We start from the raw sequence: 20,231 nt of genomic DNA, 5'->3' as shown, positions 1-20,231 counted from the left end.
TATATATATATGTATAAAATCTTAAATGACCTAATGTGTAAAATTTTGCATTTTCCCTTAAATATTTACTGGGTTTATTTTTGTAATCTCTGTGTGTCATCTATTTGTGGGCATCAGTATAAGCAGACTTCACTGTTAATAAAAATTCAGTGTGCCTAGAGTAACTTTTAATCTGTAGTGCTGCCTTTTTTAAACTAAAAATGTCTTTTAGTGTTTCAGATGAAATTTTATGAGTATACCTCACAGATCTAGGCAGAATTACTGTGTGTTCATTTGTGTCAGCACCAGTACACTGTAAACACTAGCTATTAAGTCTACACTGCCAATGCTCCACTATCTTCTACCTTTTTAACTTGTTTCTGGTAAGACTAAGCAGGCCTGAAAACCTGAAGGATGTTCTGGGTACTCTTAATCTGGCAGGAAAGGCACAGGGGTGCAGAGCATTTATCTTTCATTAATGTGCCTAATACTGAGTTGCTGTTTTTGTCCTACTTCAGACACTTGGGCTTTCTTAGCATCATATATGTTAACATTCATATAGAAGATGAGTAGGTTTGGGAAATGGTTAGTAGACTGCTTAACTTACATAATAGAAGTCACAACTTAAATTGCATTCTTCTCCCGCCCCCCCCCCCCCCGCACCACCCCCTTAATAATTCCAAATTTGAAGCCAGTCTGTGTTCAGAATATACCTTTCTGCATTCTGGCAGGTAAGGGGGCTTGTAGCTCATCTTGAGTAGCCGTATCTGAAAACCCAGATCATATGGCTCCCACAAATCCAAGGATGGACAAATTGTTAAGTAAATGACTTCATTTCCCAGCTCTTCTGTGATTATTTAATTGTCCCTTTAAGAGGGTTTCCCACCTCTTGACTTTTCAAAATATTAAGTTATCTGAAGTAATTTTGAATACTTACTACATATTATCATTCAGAAGTTGTGAGGATATGAAGGTAGAATATGAAACATGTACTTGCAAAGGTATAAGTAAAGGTGTATAATAAAGGTGTTATAGCCCCCTTCACATGTTAAGTTAGAATGAAGAATGGCAGCTTTTTTTAATTAAAGATTTTTAAAAAAAAAATTTTATTGGAAAGGAAGATATACAAAGAGGAGGAGAGACAGAGAGGAAGATCTTCCATCCGATGATTCACTCCCCAAGTGAGCTGCAATGGCTGGTGCTGGCTGATCCAAAGCCAGCCGCCAAGAACTTCCTCCAGGTCCCCCACTCAGGTGCAGGATCCCAAGGCTTTGGGCCGTCCTTGACTGCTTTCCCAGGCCACAAGCAGGGAGCTGGATGGAAAGTGGAGCTGCTAGGATTAGAACTGGCGCCCATATGGGATCCTGGCACATTCAAGGTGAAGACTTTAGCCGCTAGGCCACGCCGCCGGGCCCAAATGCAACTTTGAATATGAGTAAAAAATCTGGAGCATGTTACAAGTTTTCACAGCTTTTTTATTTTAATCACTGGCTTCAAGCCTTATTACCCTGTATTTTTGTTGTTAAGTGTAATCCTCAGAGTATCAACATTAGCATTTCCTGGGATTATTTGGAAACTTAAAAATACTTGTACCCTATTCTACAAGCTGGTCTGCATTTTAACTGAATCTCCCAATATTCTGATGCATATTAAATTTTGAAAAATAGCAATGAGGGATGGGGTTCTGGCCCCATTAAGCCATGAATTGTGATGCCCACGTCCCTTGCTCGAGTGGGTAGGGACCCAGCTGTGGTCCCCATTCTAGTTTCCTGGGAGGCAGCACATGATACCTCAGCCTGGTCCCTGGCTCCTGATAGCTGGCCTCCAGCCAGGGGCTGCTGCGGCCTCTGGGGAATGGGCCAGTGGATGGCTCTCTTATCTACCAAGCTCAAATAACAATAGTGATACAAGCAAACTACTGTTTCCTCAACTGTAAAGTAATAATACTACCCATATGCCTATTTCTAAGGACTAAACCTGTTACTGTTTATGAAGCCTTGTATCCAATGAGTACCTGGTATAAACGCGATTATCTTCATAGCTAAATTTTTTTTTAAGATTTGTTTACTTTTATTAGGAAATCAGATATATAGAGAGGAGGAGAGACGGAGGAAGATGTTCCAGTCACTGGTTCACTCTCCAAGTGCCACAATGGCCAGAGCTGTCCGATCCGAAGCCAGGATCAAAGAGCTTCTTCCAGATCTCCCACTCAGGTTCAGGGTCCCAAGGCTTTGGGCTGTCCTCAACTATTTTCCCAGGCCATAGGCAAGGAGAAGGTTGGGAAGCAGGACCACTGGGATGCAAACCAGTGCCCATATGGGATCCCAGCACATGCAAGTGAGGACTTTAGCCACTAGGCTACCGTGCCAGACCATACTGCTAAATATTTTCATATTGCTTATAAAGTTACAGGTACATCACCTAAAAAGCACTAAATAGTACATTTTTAAGTAACTTCCTGATGCCAACACGGTGGCATAGCAAGCTCCCCCATCTGTAGTGCTGCCATCCAAACGGGTACTGGTTATGTCCTGGCTGCTTGGTTTCCCAATCCACTTTCCTGCTGATGGCCTGGGAAAGCAGCAGAGGATGGCTCAAAGCTTTGTGCCATTGCACTCAAATGGCAGACTCAGAAGAAGCTCCTGGTTTCAGTCCTGCCTAGCTTGCTTTTGCAGACATTTAGGGAGTGGGACAGTGGAAGAAAGATCTCTTTGTCTCTGCCTTTCTCTGTAATTCTGCCTTTCAGATGAAAATTCTAAATAAATTCTAAAAAACAAAAACAATGGGCCCAGGGCAGTAGCCTACTGGCTAAATACTTGCATGTGCTGGGATCCTATATGGGCATTGGCTCATATCCCGGCTGCTCCACTTCCATTCCCCATCCCTGCTTGTGGCCTGGGAAAGCAGTGGAGGATGACCCAAAGCCTTGGGACCCGCATCCATGTGGGAAACCTAGGAGAAGCTCCTGGCTTCTGGCTCCAGATCAGCTCGGCTCTATTGCAGCTACTCGGGCAGTGAACCAGCAGGTGGAAGATCTATCTCTCTGTAAATCTGCCTTTCCAATGAAAAATTAAAAAATCTAAAAAAACGAAAAAACAAAAAGCCTCCTTCCTGATAAATGTCTGCATTCTGAAATAGGTGACACTGGAATTTAGGTGGATTCACAGAACAGGGCCACAGACAGACCATATCATCCCCAATAGGCTACTGCCTCAAACGATATGCTCATGCCCGTGTTTTTGAAGGACGTTTCTAAAACTAACCAATGACAAAGACATCTAGATTATCATGTCCCAACTATGAAATCAGAGAATTATTTGCTTATTTCCCCAAGAATGTTAAGTAAACAGATTCCTGCTGATCCTTCTTACTGGATGTTTGTTCTTTATTATGGTAGTTAACAGTTTTTAACCTCATGAACGTTGAATGAGATAGACCAGAAATAATATGAGAACAGTTCAAAAGCTTGCAGAAAATGAAATTCGAAAGTGTTTATTTTAATGGTGAAAAAATTGAAATCTTGTTTTCTCAAAATGCACACTTCCATTGAAATGAAGCTTCTTTGTACATCTTAAGACACTCTTGCAGAAGGATATCCATGTTGCATCGTGATTTGAGATCCGATCTGCAGATGACGTCATCTTGATGTTCCTGTGCACCTTACACCACGTGCAGAGGGTCTCTGTCTGTCTCTGATAGGATAATATTGATCTTGCCCTCCAAGTGGACATGTAGCATGTCACGAAGGTCAGAAAGAAAGCCTCGTTCGGTGTTGCTGTGTTCACAGAGGATGACATTTACTCCTTGGGAAACAGCATTCAGAACATCATGGTGAGACATCTCACCTGCCAAAAGGGAAAGAACCAAGACTTCAGTACTTGGCATGGAGCCCTCAGAGTGCTGAATCACAACAGCAGAAATCCCCAGTTGGTGCTACACATGAAAGCAGTGTAAGTCAGCGGAACGACGGTGGGGGGTGGGGGGGTTCATGTATAATTTGTTTAACATGACTTTAATTTTCCAACACTATTCCACCAAGACTTCCTGCAGACCCCAAGCAAATGTCTAATCCTGCATATCCAGCCAGACCCAGATCTGTAGGAATACTCATTCAGTACTGCCACAATCAATGATCACTGGTCAGGAAGACAGGTACCAGAGAGCTTTTTATATAGGTAATAAACACCTTAGATAATCTTAATTGTCCTTTCCAGAAAAATCTTCCTTTCTGAGTACCAACATCTTCAGCCCTGATCCTAGTCCAACTAAAAGATGAAATGAGTTTTTGTCTTACGTGAAACTAGAAAATTCTGATGTTAGAAACTAGAAAATGCTGATGCTATTGATGAAAAAAAATCATTTTTTTGTGAAGGTGTTGGAGGACAAGGCAAAGATGTTTTGAATTTCCAAAAATCTTTTCTGAATCTGATGTTACATCAAAAACCAAAAATACTGTGTATTGGTTTATTCATTGAAAAGCATGATTTTGAATTGTTAGAGGTCTTCATAAACTTAATGGATAATGTGTATTATGAAAATTACACATGGATTTAAAAAATTTTCTACAACAGGCCCAGTGCAGTATTCTAGCAATTAAAGTCCTCGCCTTGCAAGCACCAAGATCCCACATGGGCGCAGGTTCTAATCCTGGCATGCCTGCTTCCCATCCAGCTCCCTGCTTGTGGCCTGGGTGAGCAGTGGAGGATGGCCCAAAGTCTTGGGACCCTGCATCCTCGTGGGAGGGCTAGAGGAAACTCCTGGCTCCTGGCTTCGGATTGGCTCAGCTGTGGCTATTGTGGCCACTTGGGGAGTCAACCAGTGGATGGAAGATCTTTGTCTCTCATTCTCTCAGTATATCTGCCTTTCCAATAAAAAAAGAAAAAGCTGCATATGAGGATTGTTGCTTAAAAAACAAAGATTCTAAGGAAAAAAGTTTAATTCCTCCAAATTTTCAATTCTCTGTAGTTTCTCCCCAGTACATGTCTCTTCTCTATTTCAAGCACCTTTTAAAGCTCTGAACTGTATAATAAAATATTGAAGACAGTAGATTCCCCCGTAGGCAAGACAAATCTGGCTGCCTGCTTTCTTATAAACACACTAGCTGCAATGGCAGGGAAGTGGGGAAATCAGTGAAGACCCTGCGATACAAGCAAAGCCAAAGGAAAGAGAAGCCTGGCTCAGGATAGCAGCTGTGGGAAAGAATGAAGCAAGCGGAGAGCATAGCAGGCCAAGGAGAGAAACATCTGCTTGGTACGGAGTTAAGCTCCCCCGTGCAGGTCTGTAGAGCCGCATTAACTGAATACCCAGGAAGCCCAGGAGAGGCTCAGGACGACACTGAACATTGCAGATGCTAGTGCTCGGCCCTTCAATGGGTGCTTCTCAGGCCTGCTGCGGCCTCACAGACCAGGGGCACCTGAAGTTACCCATACCATACATTTGCTGTTTCTCCATCAAGCCAGAGAAAGGGCTTGATTTTAGAACTGCACTGCTAGAAATTATCTCACATTCATTTCTCTTTATAAAAACAGATACTACAGGGCTCGGCACGATAGCATAGTGGTTAAAGTCCTCGCCTTGAATGCACTAGGATCCCACAGGGGCGCCAGTTCTAATCCTGGCAGCCCCACTTCCCATCCAGCTCCCTGCTTGTGGCCTGGGAAAGCAGTCGAGGACAGCCCAAAGCCTTGGGACCCTGCACCCGCGTGGGAGACCTGGAGGAAGTTCCTGGCTTCTGGCTTTGGACTGGCTTAGCTCAGCTCCAACCGTTGTGGCCATTTGGGTAGTGAATCATCGGATGGAAGATCTTTCTCTCTGTCTCTCCTCCTCTCTGTACATCTGCCTTTCCAATTAAAATAAATAAATAAAATAAATCTTTTTTAAGAAAAATAAAAATAGACACTACAAACAGAACCACAAGGCCAGTGGCCTGTATTCTTAAAAAATGTCAACACTATGGAGATGATGCTGAGGAACTATTCCAGACTGCAAAACAATACAGGGAACGATGAACGCTGGAGTGTGATTAAACTGAATGTGGTTCAGAGAGGGAAATACTGTTAACTACCAGTCAGTTGGAAAAAATGGGAATATGGATTGCTTATCAAATGAGTGTTTAACAGACCCAAACTCCTAAGTCTGACAATTGCTCCCTGGTCACTAAGATGATGTCTTGTCCTCAGCAGCTCATGAACAGACTGCAACTTACTCACAAATGGCTCCAGGAAGCAAGTCTAGTAACAGATATTACCTGTGTTTTTCACATATATATATTGGATATGAGTAGGTACACATACACTCAGAGAATGCACAAATGTGGCAAAATAGAGCTGTGATAACAGAGTTATCTGTTCTCAGAGCTTTTCTATAGGTCTGAAATTTTAAGTAAAATGTGAAAATTGCTTTTAAAACAGCCACACACTAAGCTTTAAGATGCTCAAACTGCCTATATATCAACAGATTATTTCACTGTGGTACAAAACAGAACAGAAAGCCAGTAATGGTCAGACACTGAATTAGTCCAGTGCAATTTATCAGGTGTGCTCAGGTGGCACACCTCCACACTTCAAGATGTGACATGTTTCATGCAGCAGCCTCAAGCTGGGCATGTCTGTAAGAGGCAGGAAAGGCACGGTGGCCAAGGGGCCAGCCAGATGGTTAGGACCAGAGGCCAGTCCTAGAAATGGGGTGGGGCTGAAATTGGGAACTCAATTACTTAAGCCATCAACACTGCCTTCCCAGGGTCCATATTAGCAGGAGGCTGGAATGAGGAGTGCAGTGTGGACATCCTGAACTGGGATGCAGCTGTTTAAAAGAGCCTGACTTGGGCCCAGCACTGTAGCCTAGTGGCTAAAGTCCTCACCTTGCAAGCACCAGGATCCCATATGGGCGCCAGTTCTAATCCCGGCAGCTCCACTTCCCATCCAGCTCCCTGCTTGTGGCCTGGGAAAGCAGTCGAGGACAGTTCAAAGCCTTGGGATCCTGCACCAGCATGGGAGACCCAGAAGAAGTTCCTGGCTCCTGGCTTTGGATCACCTCAGTTCCAGGTGTTCTGGTCACTTGGGGAGTGAACCATCGGATGGAAGATCTTTCCCTCTCTCCCCCCTCTCTGTATATCGGACTTTCCAATGGAAAAATAAGATACATCTTTAAAAGAGCCTGACTCTCCAAGTCAGATGCCCACCCTGAATTTTCTGATAATCTAATAATGAATTTTTAAATAACGACTTCTCCCCATAATGAATACACTGTATATCCAACTCTGATCTCCTTCCTATTGTTTCAGGTTTAGGAAAACATTAATAACATCCAGATGCTAGGCTCTTTCTTAAAATCTGGTGCTTTTAAATATCTAAAATAGTAAGCTGGCCCTGAGAGAGAGAGACCCCAAGCTGTCCTACCTGTGAGGTAGAGGTCGGCCTTTACATCCTGCAGGATCTTGCTGCCAGAACCAGCACACAGGGCCACAACTTTGACTGGCGAGTCTTTGAGACAGGGGAAGCAAGAGAGCAACACTTCAGTTCCCTTTCATTTGACTGTTTTAATTCATACCAGGAACTCAAAACCTAATATACATTTCATTTCTCGTCTCATCACAGTATAACAAACTGATTACTAATTTTAAAAACACCACTACTAGTTTTTAACAGAACATTCTTTGGCAGTTCACAGTTATTCCCTTTGGATGTGGCTGCACAAACCAATTAACCATGGAACAGTGCTTGTACTCGTGGTATAGCTCTAGGTGCTGTGGCACTGCTGGCGGGTAACTGAAGATTCCCTGGGCCTCTGGACAACAGCGAGAGGAAGGGAGGGAGGTAATGTTCAGCTGTTCTCAGTGGAGGGAAAGGCTTAAAAAGAGAAATGCTGGGCCCAACTCAGTAGCCTAGTGGCTAAACTTCTTGTATGGATCCCATATGAGTGCTGGTTTGTGTCTCGGCTGCTCCACTTCCCATCCAGTTCCCTGACTGTAGCCTGGGAAAACAGTAGAGCATGGCCCAAGGCCTTGGGACCCTGCACCCACATCGGAGACCAAAAAGAGTTCCTGGCTTCAGATCAGCTCAACTCTGGCCGTTTCAGTCACTTCTGTATTTCCCTCTCTCTATATATCTGCCCTTCCAATAAAAATAAATAAATCTTTAAAAAAAGTAACAAGATTTAAAAAGTGCAGTATATTCTCAAAGTGCATCATCTGAAAAGTAAATAACAGAAACTCTAGAGTCAAAATCCAAGTGCTAAATGCTCAGGTTTCTCAAATGAATACCTTAGTAGCAGTTACCACTTTTTAGCAGTGTAGTCTGGGGTTGGATCAAAGTCAAATCCCACCTCTGCCATGCATTTTCTCTGGAATCAATTGTCATGAATGTTTTTTTACCCCCTCGCCCCAAGGTGTATTTATTTATTTGATACTACACTTGATCTTAGCCAAAAGGTCAAGAAGTGATGGTTTTTTGTTTACCTGAAAGGTAGACTTTGAGAAACAGAGATATTCATCTGCTGGTTCACTTCCAAATGGCCACAATGGCTGGGGCTGACCCAGGCTAAAGAAAGGATTCTAGAACACCGTCTAGTCTACACATCTGACCATCTGCCTGCTGGTTTACTTCTGAAATGCCCGTGATGACCCAAGCTGAGTGGAGCTCAGGCTGGATGCTGGAAATCCACATCACCATGTGGGTGGCAGGACCCAAATTACTTGAACCATAGCTATTGCATTACTAGGAAGCTGGAGCCGGGCATTAACCCATTGACTCTTACATGAGATGCAGGTATCTTAAGTGCCAGTCTGTTTGCCTACCCCATTAGTGTAGCTACTAGAACATAGAAGAGCTAAATCACTTGTCAGGAGTGTGTGTTGCCACAGAGCATTGAAGTCTGCCTCTTGGGAGGCCAGTATCCCCTTGGAGTGTTGGTCTGAGTTCTGGCGAATGCTACAGTTCTGCCCTTAACCAGTGTCTTAACTGTTAGGTTACATGCTTGTTATTCCTGTCTGAAATTTTTTACCTGATGGTAGGAAATTTACCTCAAAAACCCTTGCTCCCTATGCAACACTGACTGGTCTACAATAACCAGACTTCCCCGATGACCTGATGAAATGAACATGTAACATAATTAACAAAAGAACATGCACTATAAGAAACATGTAATATAACAATGAGATGGGTTCTACCCTATAACCCTACCCATTGCAACAAATAAAATAAACCAATCATCTCCCATGAGCTCCTAACATCATCTCCTCACGTAATAAACTCAAGAAGGGCAAGCATCATGGCACAGAGGGCTAAGCTGCTGCTTTTGGTGCCAGCATCCCACAAGGCAGACCCAGATGGAATTCCAGGTTCCTAAGATCAGCCTGAACACAAATGAACCAGCAGATGGATGGTTTCTATCACTTGGCTTTTCAAATTTAAAATATATATATATTTTAAAAATATAAAATATATATATATATATATATTGTTTTTCTTTAAGATCAAAACAAAACAAGTGCTGCACTTTCCCCCAATGTTAGCAGTAGGTGTATGAGACAACTGAAGCTTTATTTACCTAAGGTCCTCCCTACCCCTAGGGCTAGGCGAACATGAGTTAGTTTCAAGTGTCTTTTTATTCGCTCAATCATGGTTGCCAGGGAGACAGATTCATCCAGGGTGCATAATCGTCCAAATCCAGTATGTGGAAGCAGAGGCTGAAGAGAAACAGAGGTAGAAAAAAATGTCAATTAACAATATTTTAAAAAGAAAGGAATGAAGAAAAAGAAAGAAAGAGAGGAAGAGAGAAAGAAAAAGAAAACGAACAAACAATGGCAAATGCTGAAGCCAGTGCAACATGCACAAGGTTACCTTACTAAAGCTAACTCCAGGATAGAGGCTGGGGATGCTAACTAGACAATTCCATTCCAATTCCTTGGGGCTCACAGCCTTATTTATAGACATGTTAGGACACAAAGGGATGACTAAAGGAGCTGGTACTCGAGGGGAAGGGAGAACCTGCAGCAGTGCCATCAAAGATCCTAGAAGGACACCATGTTAGAGAAAAATCCAACGCAAACCTAAAAGGGGTACCATCAGGTGCAGTGGGGACAGGGATAGGATGGACATGTTGGAAAGGTGTTCTACAATGTGAGGAAATGTACAGAGGTGGCAGGGGCATGAGAGCAGACACTGGGGGGCGACCTAAGAATAACGATCATGGCTGAGGTCAGAGCACTTGCTGGGGGAAGCAGGCAAAGCTGGGAACAGACCTCAAACACCAGGTTAAGACTAGACTATTATAATAATATGGGGAAAATCAGTCAGGAGGTGGGAATCTGGTGTGTGTGTGAGAAATCCCAGACCCCATGGAATTGCACCATAAAATTCAAAATAAATTAAAACAAAACAAAACAGGTTGAAAAGCCGGGACTGTGCCTACAGATACCCAGGTCAGATGCCACTGAGGTATTGGTTATTCCAAGTGAGGGAAGGTGGAACTTCCAGTTACGGAGGTGCCACAGTCAACAGGGAGGAGAGACACCTTACAGACATGAAGTAAGGTAGACAATGATAACATCAATGAAATCGGGAACAATCCACAAAAGATATTAAAGAGTGAGGTGGAGACAAGGTTTATATTTGTATCCAAGCCATCTGAAATATCCTGAAATATTTGTAGGTTCTGCAAGTAATTAGAAATATTGGTTCTTGAGCCTTCCATGGCAGCCTAGTGGCTGAAGTTCTCGCCTTGTATGTGCTGGGATACCATATGGGCTCTGGTTCATATCCTGGCTGCTCCACTTCCCACCCAGCTCCTTGCTCATGGCCTGGGAAAGCAGGCGAAGACAGCCCCAAACCTTGGGACTCTGCACCCATGTGGAAGACTTAGAAGAAGCTCCTGACTCCTTCTTCAGATCGGCTCAGCTCTGGCCATTGAGGCCACTTGGAAAGTGAACCAGTGGGTGGGAGATCTTTCTGTCTCTCCTTCTCTCTGTAAAATCTGCCTTTCCAATAAAAATAAATCTTAAAAAGAAAAAAGAAAAATATAAAATTAAAAAGCTATGTATATGTGTGGGTTCTTTGACTTTTTTACCTAGCAACATATTCTGAGCCAGAAAATATGATATGGGTATCACCGTCATGCAAACAGCTGTCAAGCTGAAAGAATGAATGAAGACAGGCACTAAGAAGAAATCAAACCCGCAACCCTAGGAACCTGAAGAAGTAGCCTAATTTCTCTATATCAATAATGTCCTTCTCAAAATTCTTTACATGGAATGTCCTCACCACCCCTCTGTACTTTTTTTTTTTTTTAAGATTTATTTATTTTTATTGCAAAGTCAGATATACAGAGAGGAGGAGAGACAGAGAGGAAGATCTTCCGTCCGATGATTCAATCCCCAAGTGAGCTGCAAAGGCCGGTGCTGAGCCGATCCGATGCCGGGAACCTGGAACCTCTTCCAGGTCTCCCACGCGGGTGCAGAGTCCCAAAGCTTTGGGCCGTCCTCAACTGCTTTCCCAGGCCACAAGCAGGGAGCTGGATGGGAAGTGGAGCTGCCGGGATTAGAACCGGCGCCCATATGGGATCCCGGGGCGTTCAAGGCGAGGACTTTAACCGCTAGGCCATGCCGCCGGGCCCCCCTCTGTACTTCTTGAGGGAACAGTTAACAGCCTACTGATCCAACAATATACAAATGAGTTTTCAAAAAAACAAACATCAACTGGCTCACAATACGTGTAGTTCTGTGGAAATTATACCTCTATAAAGCTGTTAAAATGCAGTTTATGCAAAATTATAAGTCATTTATTGGTTTGTTTATTGTTACCTTCTCCAGGGACAGAATCTCAGTTCTCTGATAAAGCTGCCTGTGCTGGGAGAGCTGGGCGACCACCTGCAGCAAAGCCTTCTCGGTACAATTCAGGCTGATCCGTGTTTGTTCCTCGCCATCAATGCTAGAAAGTAAAATCTCCTTTTGGTTTAGGATGAATATAACCAAACAATGTTAACTAACACGGCTGGGGCTAACCTGTGCCCCAGTGAGTTAAGCCTGCATCCCATTTGGACCACGGTCTGAATCCTGCTGAAGGCTCCCAATCCAGCTCCCTGCTGAAGCACCTGGGAGGGCAGCAGATGGCCTGTGTGTGTGGATCACTCCCACCCACGTGGGAGAATGTGTGGAGTTTGTGGCTTCAGCCTGGCCCAGCCTGGTGACTGCTTCCCATCTGGGGAGAGAATCAGTGGATGGAAGATCTCTCTCTTCTCTCCTTCCTTTCTGTTAACTCTGCCTTTCAAATAAAGTAGACCTTTAAAAAATAATTTTGGGGCCCTGCGGCGTAGTCTAGTGGCTGAAGTCCTTGCCTTGAACATGCCGGGATCCAATATGGGCGCCGGTTCTAATCCTGGCTGCTCCACTTCCCATCCAGCTCCCTGCTTGTGCCCTGAGAAAGCAGTCGAGGATGGTCCAAAGCCTTGGAACCCTGCACCCACGTGGGAGACCTGGAAAGAAGTTCCTGGTTCCTGGCTTCGGATCGGCACAGAACCGGCCATTGGGGTCACTTGGGGAGTGAATCATTGGACAGAAGATCTTTCTTTCTGTCTCTCCTCCTCTCTGTATATCTGACTTTGTAATAAAAATAAATAAATCTTACAAAAAAAAATAATTTTGGATACAAGCTGTTATAATGAATTAGGTTTTACGATGCTGAGGATTTACAGACAGAACCCATATAATACCGAACTAGTCTATGTTCTAGGATCATGTTTCTCAAAATGTATACTGCATCAGAATCCTCAAAAGAATTTATTAAAACAGAGTGTTGGGCCTGGCATTGTGGCCTAGCAGCTAAAGTTCTCACCTAGCACTCACCAGGTTCCCACATGGGTGCCGGTTCTAATCCCAGCGGCCCCACTTCCCATCCAACTCCCTGCTTGTAGCCTGGGAAAGCAGTCGAGGATGGCCCAGAGCCTTGGGACCCTGCACTCATGTGGGAGATCCAGAAGAAGCTCCTGGCTCCTGACTTCAGATCGGTGCAGCACTGGCTGTTGCAGTCACTTGGGGAGTGAATCATTGGAGGAAAGATCTTCCTGTCTGTCTCTCCTCCTCTGTGTATATCTGACCTTGCAATAAAAGTAAATCTTTAAAAAACAAAAACAAACAAACAAAACCACTCCCCCCCCCAAAAAAAACAAACAACAACAAAAGCAAAACCAGAGTGCTGAGTCCTATGCCCCACATTTTCGGGTTCCACGGGTCTAGGTGGAAAAGTATTTTTTTTAACCAGTTCCAGGTGACAGGATCTTCCTAATCCTGGAAACGCACTTTAAACCCACTGTTCTAGAAGTATTCTTAAATCCAAATCCAACTGTGTACCAGAAATTTCCTGCTACCTTTACTCTCTCTGTTTTTTAAATTTAAAGATCTATCCATTTCCACTGAAAAGTCAGATTTACAGAGAGAAGGAGATACGGAAAGATCTTCCTTCTGCTGGTTCACTCCCCAAGTGGCTGCAACGGCTGGAGCCAAGTCCACCCGAAGCCAGGAGCCTCCTTCAGGCATCTGACGTGAGTGCAGGGTCCTATCCTTGACTGCTACGCCAGGCCACAGGCAGGGAGCTGAAAGGGAAGTGGAGCAGCCAGGATGTGAACTGACACCCATATGGGATCCTGGTGTGTGCAAGGCAAGGACTTTAACCACTAGGCTACTGCACTGGACTCTCCTGCTACCTTCTTAAGATGACACTTCTGGTTGGTGCCACACATCTAGTGAAACAGTATCTACAAAAAGAGTTGGAGAACACTGAAGTTTCTCAAAGCTCTAGACTACGGAACTTTCAAACATCACTGAATACGAGAATCTCCTGCACAGATTCCCAGGCAAACTCCATTCTGATTATAAAGATCTGGAATAAAGCCAAAATTCTGTGTCTTTAATAAGTGTCTTTAATAAGTGTCCTATATTCAGGAAGTACCTGAATCACCTTCTGAGGTGATTCTGAGAAGCAATGCCCTAGGGACTTTGCAAAATGACTGGCTTCAAGTAAGTTTTACACCATTTCCGTAATAACAGAGTTCTAGAACTAAAGAACATGTTAAAGATAACCTGGAAGCAACACTGCAATTATCTGCCGACTTCAGTCTACTAGTAAAACGTAGATGGTATCTCTTACACTGAAAAATTGGAGTTACACTAAAAAGTCATCAATTTAAGAAAGAATGCTTAAAGAAACGACAGTACATTCACAGGAAAAAACATGACACATCAACCAAAAAACTAACAAGGAAAGACATCCTGCTAAATAAGAAATGCTAGGGGTCAGACTGCAGTTGGCACTCCGTGTGTCTGGTTTGATTCCTGTCAGCTACACTTCCAGAAAGCTGTGGAAGATGGCCCAAGTCATGGGTTCCTGCCCCCACAGGGGAGACCAGAGTTCCAGGCTCTTTGCTTCAGTCTGGATGAGTCCCGGCTGTTGCAGCCATCTGGGGAGTGAACCAGCAGGTCAAAGAAACTGCAGGTGTCTCCCTCTCTGCAACTCAGTGTTTCAAATAAGACAAATAAGACAAATACATCCTACCACTGAATTAGGGAAAATACATACAACAAAACTACACATTTCTTCATGTTCCTATTATGTGTTTAACAGATACTCGGGGGACCATCATAATGGTTTAATTGGCTGATCCTCCCCTTGCCAAGTACCAGGATCCCATTTGGGCACTAATTCATGTCTCCGCCATTCCACTTCCCAGTCAGCTCCCTGCTTGTGCCCTGGGAAAGCAGTTGAGGATGGTCCAAAGCCTTGGAACCCTGCACCCACATGGGAGACCCAGAAGTTCCAGGCTCCTGGCTTCTGATCAGCTCAGCTCCGGCTATTGTGGCCACTTGGGGAGTGAACCAGTGGGTGGAAGCTCTTTCTCTGCATCTCCTTCTCTCTGTAAATCTGCCTTTGCAATAAAAATAAATAATTTTTTTTAAAAGATTTATTATTATTGGAAAGTTGGATATACAGAGAGGAGGAGAGACAGAGAGGAAGATCTTCCATCCGATGTTTCACTCCCCAGGTGAGCCGCAATGGGCCGGTGCGCGCCGATCCGAAGCCGGGAACCAGGAACCTCCTCCGGGTCTCCCACGCGGGTACAGGGTCCCAAAGCCTTGGGCCGTCCTCTCCTGCTTTCCCAGGCCACAAGCAGAGAGCTGGATGGGAAGTGGAGCTGCCGGGATCAAAACCGGCGCCCATATGGGATCCCGGGGCTTTCAAGGGGAGGACTTTAGCTGCTAGGCCACGGTGCTGGGCCCAAAATAAATAAATTTTTAAAATAAGTGAAAGAAAGATAGTTACTTCTGTGAAATCAAAGGAAAAGACAACCTGAATGTGGAAACTGGGACTGGACAAAATGAATAAGCAGTACTTTCATGTTTGAAATGCTTTGTGCTTAATCTGTATACATTTTTTCTTTTTATCAATATCTATACAGTATTTCAGTATGATAGAAAGATTTCATGACTGAAATCTATTGAAAGTCTCATAAGCAATTTTTTAAAGATTTGTTTATTTTTATTGGAAAGTCTGAGCAGATTTAGGGAGAGGGGAGACAAAGATCTTCCATCTGCCAGTTCTCTACCCAAATGACCCAGTGGCTGGAACTGAGCTGATCTGAAGCCTCCCCCAGGCCTACCGTGCTGGTGCAGGGTCCCCAAGCTTCAGGCCAAGATGCACATGCGTATGAGAAGTATACCACAGCTGCACTATATACCAACCACAGGCCACATGATTTGGTTGAAATCTAAGCACAAGGGTTATCAGTATGTTAGGAGCAGCCTTACACATAAATAAAACAGATGTACCTAGCAGAAAGAGAAGCCACAGAAACACCTGCAATTTCTTTCATTGCAGACATGACCTTGTCCAGATCTTCAGTGTGCTTAATGTAGAATTCTACGCGGTGGGTTCCCTCTGTAGGGCAGTTGGCAGCTTTGCAAGGTTGAATGGGCCTGGATGTGCAGGCTCCTGGAGAAACAAGTGTGAGTGAACAGGAGGCTTTATATCTTTTTAGGAATAAAAAGATGAAATATCATGCAAATTTCTAAGAAATGAGTATGCTTTCTTGGGAGGAGAAGAGATACAGAGCAAGCTTCTAACTGCTGGTTCACTACCCAGTGCTCAGCACAGCTGCGGCTGGGTGGGCCAGGTGGAAGCCACGAGTCAGGAACTCAGAGCTGATCTCCCATAGGAGCGGTAAGAACTCAACTGCCTCCCAAAGCCTGAATTAGTAGGAAACTGGAATCAGGAGTGGGGTACTGAACTCAGGTACTCTGACATGGGATACAGACACCTTAACCACATGGGTGAATGTCCTCCTCAAAATTTGCATTTTTTGTATGATATGTTTTCATTTGCTTACATAATACACACACATACACATGTTTAGATAGGTAGCACTAGTCACCATTTGGTGTGGACAAAGTCAAATTTACTTTTACAGTTATACTCCAAGACTCCTACATTTCAGAAAATTTTGGACACTAAAGACTAAGAGCTGGCTCCACTTCTGATTCAGCTCTCTGCTCATGTGCCTGGGAAAGCAGTGGAGAACAGATCAAGCCTTAGGCACCCTGCCAAGCATAGGGGGATGGAGCTCCTGGTGCCTGGCTTTGACCTGGGCCAGCCCTAGCCATTATGGAGATTGTGCAAGGCCTCCTTCGTTTCCTCACTCTGTCATTCTGTCTTTTAAATAAACAAAATATGGGCCAGCACTGTCAGATAAAGCCACTGCCTGCAGTGTCAGCATCCCATATAGGTGCAGGTTCAAGTCCCAAGGGCTGTATTTCCAATCCAGCTCCCTGTTAATGTGCCTGGGAAAGCAGCAGACGATGGCCCAACCACTCGGACCCCTGGACCCATGTGGGAGATTCTGAAGAAGCCCCCTGGCTTCAACCTCACCCAGCTCCAGTAGTTGCAGCCATTTGGGGAGTAAACCAATAGGCGGAAAAATCACTATCTCTTCCTCTAAGTCCTTCAAGCAAATAAAATGAATCCATATAAACTCTGGCTCACAGAATTTTAGATAATATACAGAATTAAGTACTGCTCTGTTAAGCTTTAAACTATGATTCTGACTACAAAAGCTCATAGTCTGACCACATTAATCAAGACCCTTATCATCAGCAATGCTGTAGCCTACAATGAGGAAACTAAAAAGATTCATTAAAATTAAGCTAAACAACCAATGCTAAATATTCCCTTATTCCCAATATTCCCTTATTGTGCACAGCCTGAGCTAACACTCTGTCAACCCCAGGCATCCATTCGAGAAGCATACCAAGTATACCCGGAGAGGACGGAGCTCCAGTCCATGCATTTTTCCACGTGACTGGGTCCAAGGCACGGACCACACAAGGCAACAGCTACGAATTCAGTTCCTATAACAGCAGTGGGGACTTCTTACTCTCTGCTTACCCAGTAAGGATAAAAGATGTTTCATTTTTCAAAAACAATTTAACTGCCATATTCTAGCAACTATGTATATAAAGTAGAATAGCACCCTCCTGTGCCCCTAAAGCACTTAAAATTTTACTGGACAGGGCCTGGCATGATAGCATAGTGGTTAAAGTCCTCGCCTTGAATGCACCAGGATCCCATATGGATGCCGGTTCTAATCCCGGCGGCTCTACTTCTCATCCAGCTCCCTGTTTGTGGCCTGGGAAAGCAGTTGAGGACGGCCCAAAGCCTTGGGACCCTGCACCAGCGTGGGAGACCCAGAAGAGCTCCTGGCTCCTGGCTTCGGATTGGCTCAGCTCCAGCAGTTGCGGCCGCTTGGGGAATCAATCATCGGACGGAAGATCCTCCTGTCTTTCCTCCTCTCTGTATATCTGACTTTGCAATAAAAATAAATAAATCTTAAAAAAAATTCTACTGGACAGACATCCTAAGATTTCAAAGTGTTTGTAGAGAAATAAGAGGCTTCTCACCGAGGCCTTTGGACAACCAATGGTTCACTCCCTGTGGCGCTGCATCGTAGGCTGTGTGAGGGGAGTAGATACCCACTCGGTTCTCCAGTGCCCGGATCACCAGGCGCTCTTTCCACGAAGTCCAGGTGAGGTGCTTTAGGGAAGTAAAGATGGGTGGATGGTAGGAAAGGATAAGGTTGGCCTTCTTTTGCAGAGCCTCGTCCATCACCTGCTCCGTCAGGTCATTGGTCAGGAAGAGCGTGGTTACAGTGTGCGGTGGGCTCGGTTCTACCAGCAATCCCACGTTGTCCCAACTCTCCGCAAAAGACAGCGATGCAAAGTCGTTCAAGGAGGAAATGAGTGTCTTCAGATCCATGAAGGATCGAGAGGAAGAGCAGTTCTGAGAACGGACAAGCCGGACTGTGGTGGGGACCAGGCGGATACAAGATCCCCACATATAGGATTACACAGGTCTCAGCTGCTGAAGCAAAAACACAGGAAACAGCACACATATACACTTTAGGACAGGATCTTGCCCACTTTCCAAGCACATGAGTCAAACAGCTATTATCATACAAACCTGGCTTAAACACCCAGCAGGACCTCAGTCTAACCTGGCCATTTAATTTCCTGCAGCTCTGCTTCCTCCTCTGAGAAGTGGAGACTGAACCTGCATGGGGCACAGTGAGCTAAGCTGCCTTCTGCAATGCCGGCACCTCAAATGAGCAACAACAGTTCCAGTTCCAGCTGCTCCACTTCTGATCTGACTTCCTGCTAATGTGCCTGGGAAAGCAGAGAAAGATGGCCCAAGTGCTTGGACCCCTGCTCCCACACGGGAAATCCAGAAGGAATTCCTGACTCCTGACTTCAGCTGGCTCAGCCCAGGCTGCTGCAGCCATTTGAGAAACGAACCAACAGATGGAAGATTTCTCTCCACCTCTGATTTTCAAGTAAAACCTTTTTAAAAAGTAAAATTAAAAACAGAGACCACCCCTGCCTCACAGGTTGTCGAAAGGAGTATAACAGCTTTTACTTACTACAGTAAAATATAAGCAGCACAACCAACTATAAATTTAATGAATAAACATAACCCAACAATGGCAAAAATTAAATGTTTTTTAAAAATGCCTAGTGCAAAAAATTAACAAAACTTGGATAATCAATATATTTCTTGCACATTTTTTTTTTTTTATTTTCATACTTTATTCCAATGACCATAAGCCAGGGGATGGCCAGGAGCCTAGAACTCAACCCAGATTTCCCAAGGAGGTGGTCAGGGACCCCAGTCCTTGAACCACCAACAGCTGCCCTCCACAGTGTACAATTGCAGGAAACTGGAATCAGACAAGGAACTGAACCCAGGCATTCCAAAATAGAAGGCCATCGGCCTAAGCAGCGTCTTGGCTACTCTGCCCAACCCTTCCCCTTAGTTAACACGTTCTTCGTGGCAAGAACTCGCTTCCAGAAACCACTCGTCTTGGAAGGTCTGCGATTGGTTCTGACAGCACTTCCACCCTACAGATTCATATTCGGACACGAATCCACTCTCCAATCTCCTCTAAATTTGGCCAGCTTCAAAGAGAAGACGTGGCGGGTCCTGGCGAAGGCTTGAGTCCTTTCCACTTCGAAGAGTTCTGGGCGAGATACCACCAGGAGCCAACCGGAGGCGCATGGCCTGAAGCCGCAGGTGCCCCGCACAGCATGCACATTCCTGAAGCACACTGAATCCCGGCGGGCAAAGTACTTCACTGCTTAAGTTCTGCCCTGTAAATCATGCAAATAAAAAACGCCCAGCTCGTGGCGCGCTCCTAACGTGAACGCCGGGCTTGCTGTTGCCAACCCCACAACATGTAAAGGTCTGTCTTTTTCTCATCCTCTTCCAAGACCAGTGAAGTATCAGGACGTGGAAATCCTTTAGTGACCCCACTACTACCCTTCGCCCTCCTACGGCACAGCGGGCTTCGATCCTTTTTCTGCAGCAACCTGTAACTACACTCCCTACATCTAACAGAGAACTGTGGCGGAATCACAGCCCTCTCCAAGGATTTAAACTGTCCATGACTCACAAGTGCGGGGACGTCTCCGTAGCCGCCACCACCGCTTCGCCAGGCTGCAACCCGAGTCTTCCGGAACTAAGCAGAGAGGAAAGGAACCTGGCGGAAGTGGTCCTCCTGTTTTACAGCCGTGTCGAAAACATTGACGGAGGTTGGCCAGGTAGTTCCGGCTTAGGCTTCTTGCTCCAGTGATAGAACTGCATCTCGCCGTCCAATTTCAGCTGGGAGATACATCACGTTGTTTCTGCAGTATTAGTTACTGTCATAGTTACTTTGCTATA

At 44.8% G+C, this 20,231-nt stretch overlaps 1 protein-coding gene across 1 annotated transcript; it reads right to left on the bottom strand.

Annotated features, from left to right (window-relative positions):
* Positions 1–3,541: 3,541 nt before the first annotated feature.
* Positions 3,542–18,796, bottom strand: NIF3L1 (NGG1 interacting factor 3 like 1). The gene is made up of 6 exons (XM_004576940.4): positions 17,918–18,796; positions 15,794–15,956; positions 11,777–11,903; positions 9,526–9,664; positions 7,377–7,460; positions 3,542–3,824 (listed from the first exon to the last, which is right to left on the bottom strand). The coding sequence occupies exons 1-6, from the start codon at positions 18,351–18,353 to the stop codon at positions 3,640–3,642; spliced, it is 1,134 nt and encodes a 377-aa protein (XP_004576997.1). The 5' UTR covers positions 18,354–18,796; the 3' UTR covers positions 3,542–3,639.
* Between the last annotated feature and the right edge of the window lie 1,435 nt (positions 18,797–20,231).

This window comes from Ochotona princeps, chromosome 5 (genome assembly GCF_030435755.1).
Source record: "Ochotona princeps isolate mOchPri1 chromosome 5, mOchPri1.hap1, whole genome shotgun sequence".
Lineage (NCBI taxonomy): Eukaryota > Metazoa > Chordata > Mammalia > Lagomorpha > Ochotonidae > Ochotona > Ochotona princeps.
This window is presented reverse-complemented; position numbering and strand designations above follow the sequence as displayed.

Excerpts from the sequence above, each read along its gene's own strand:
- NIF3L1 (XM_004576940.4), bottom strand. The coding sequence starts at position 18,353 with ATGTGGGGATCTTGTATCCGCCTGGTCCCCACCACAGTCCGGCTTGTC. Across the intron at positions 15,957-17,917 it reads TTGGTTGTCCAAAGGCCTCG|GAGCCTGCACATCCAGGCCC; the intron begins GTGAGAAGCCTC and ends TTGTTTCTCCAG. Across the intron at positions 7,461-9,525 it reads AGGGGTAGGGAGGACCTTAG|ACTCGCCAGTCAAAGTTGTG; the intron begins GTAAATAAAGCT and ends CCTGTCTCAAAG.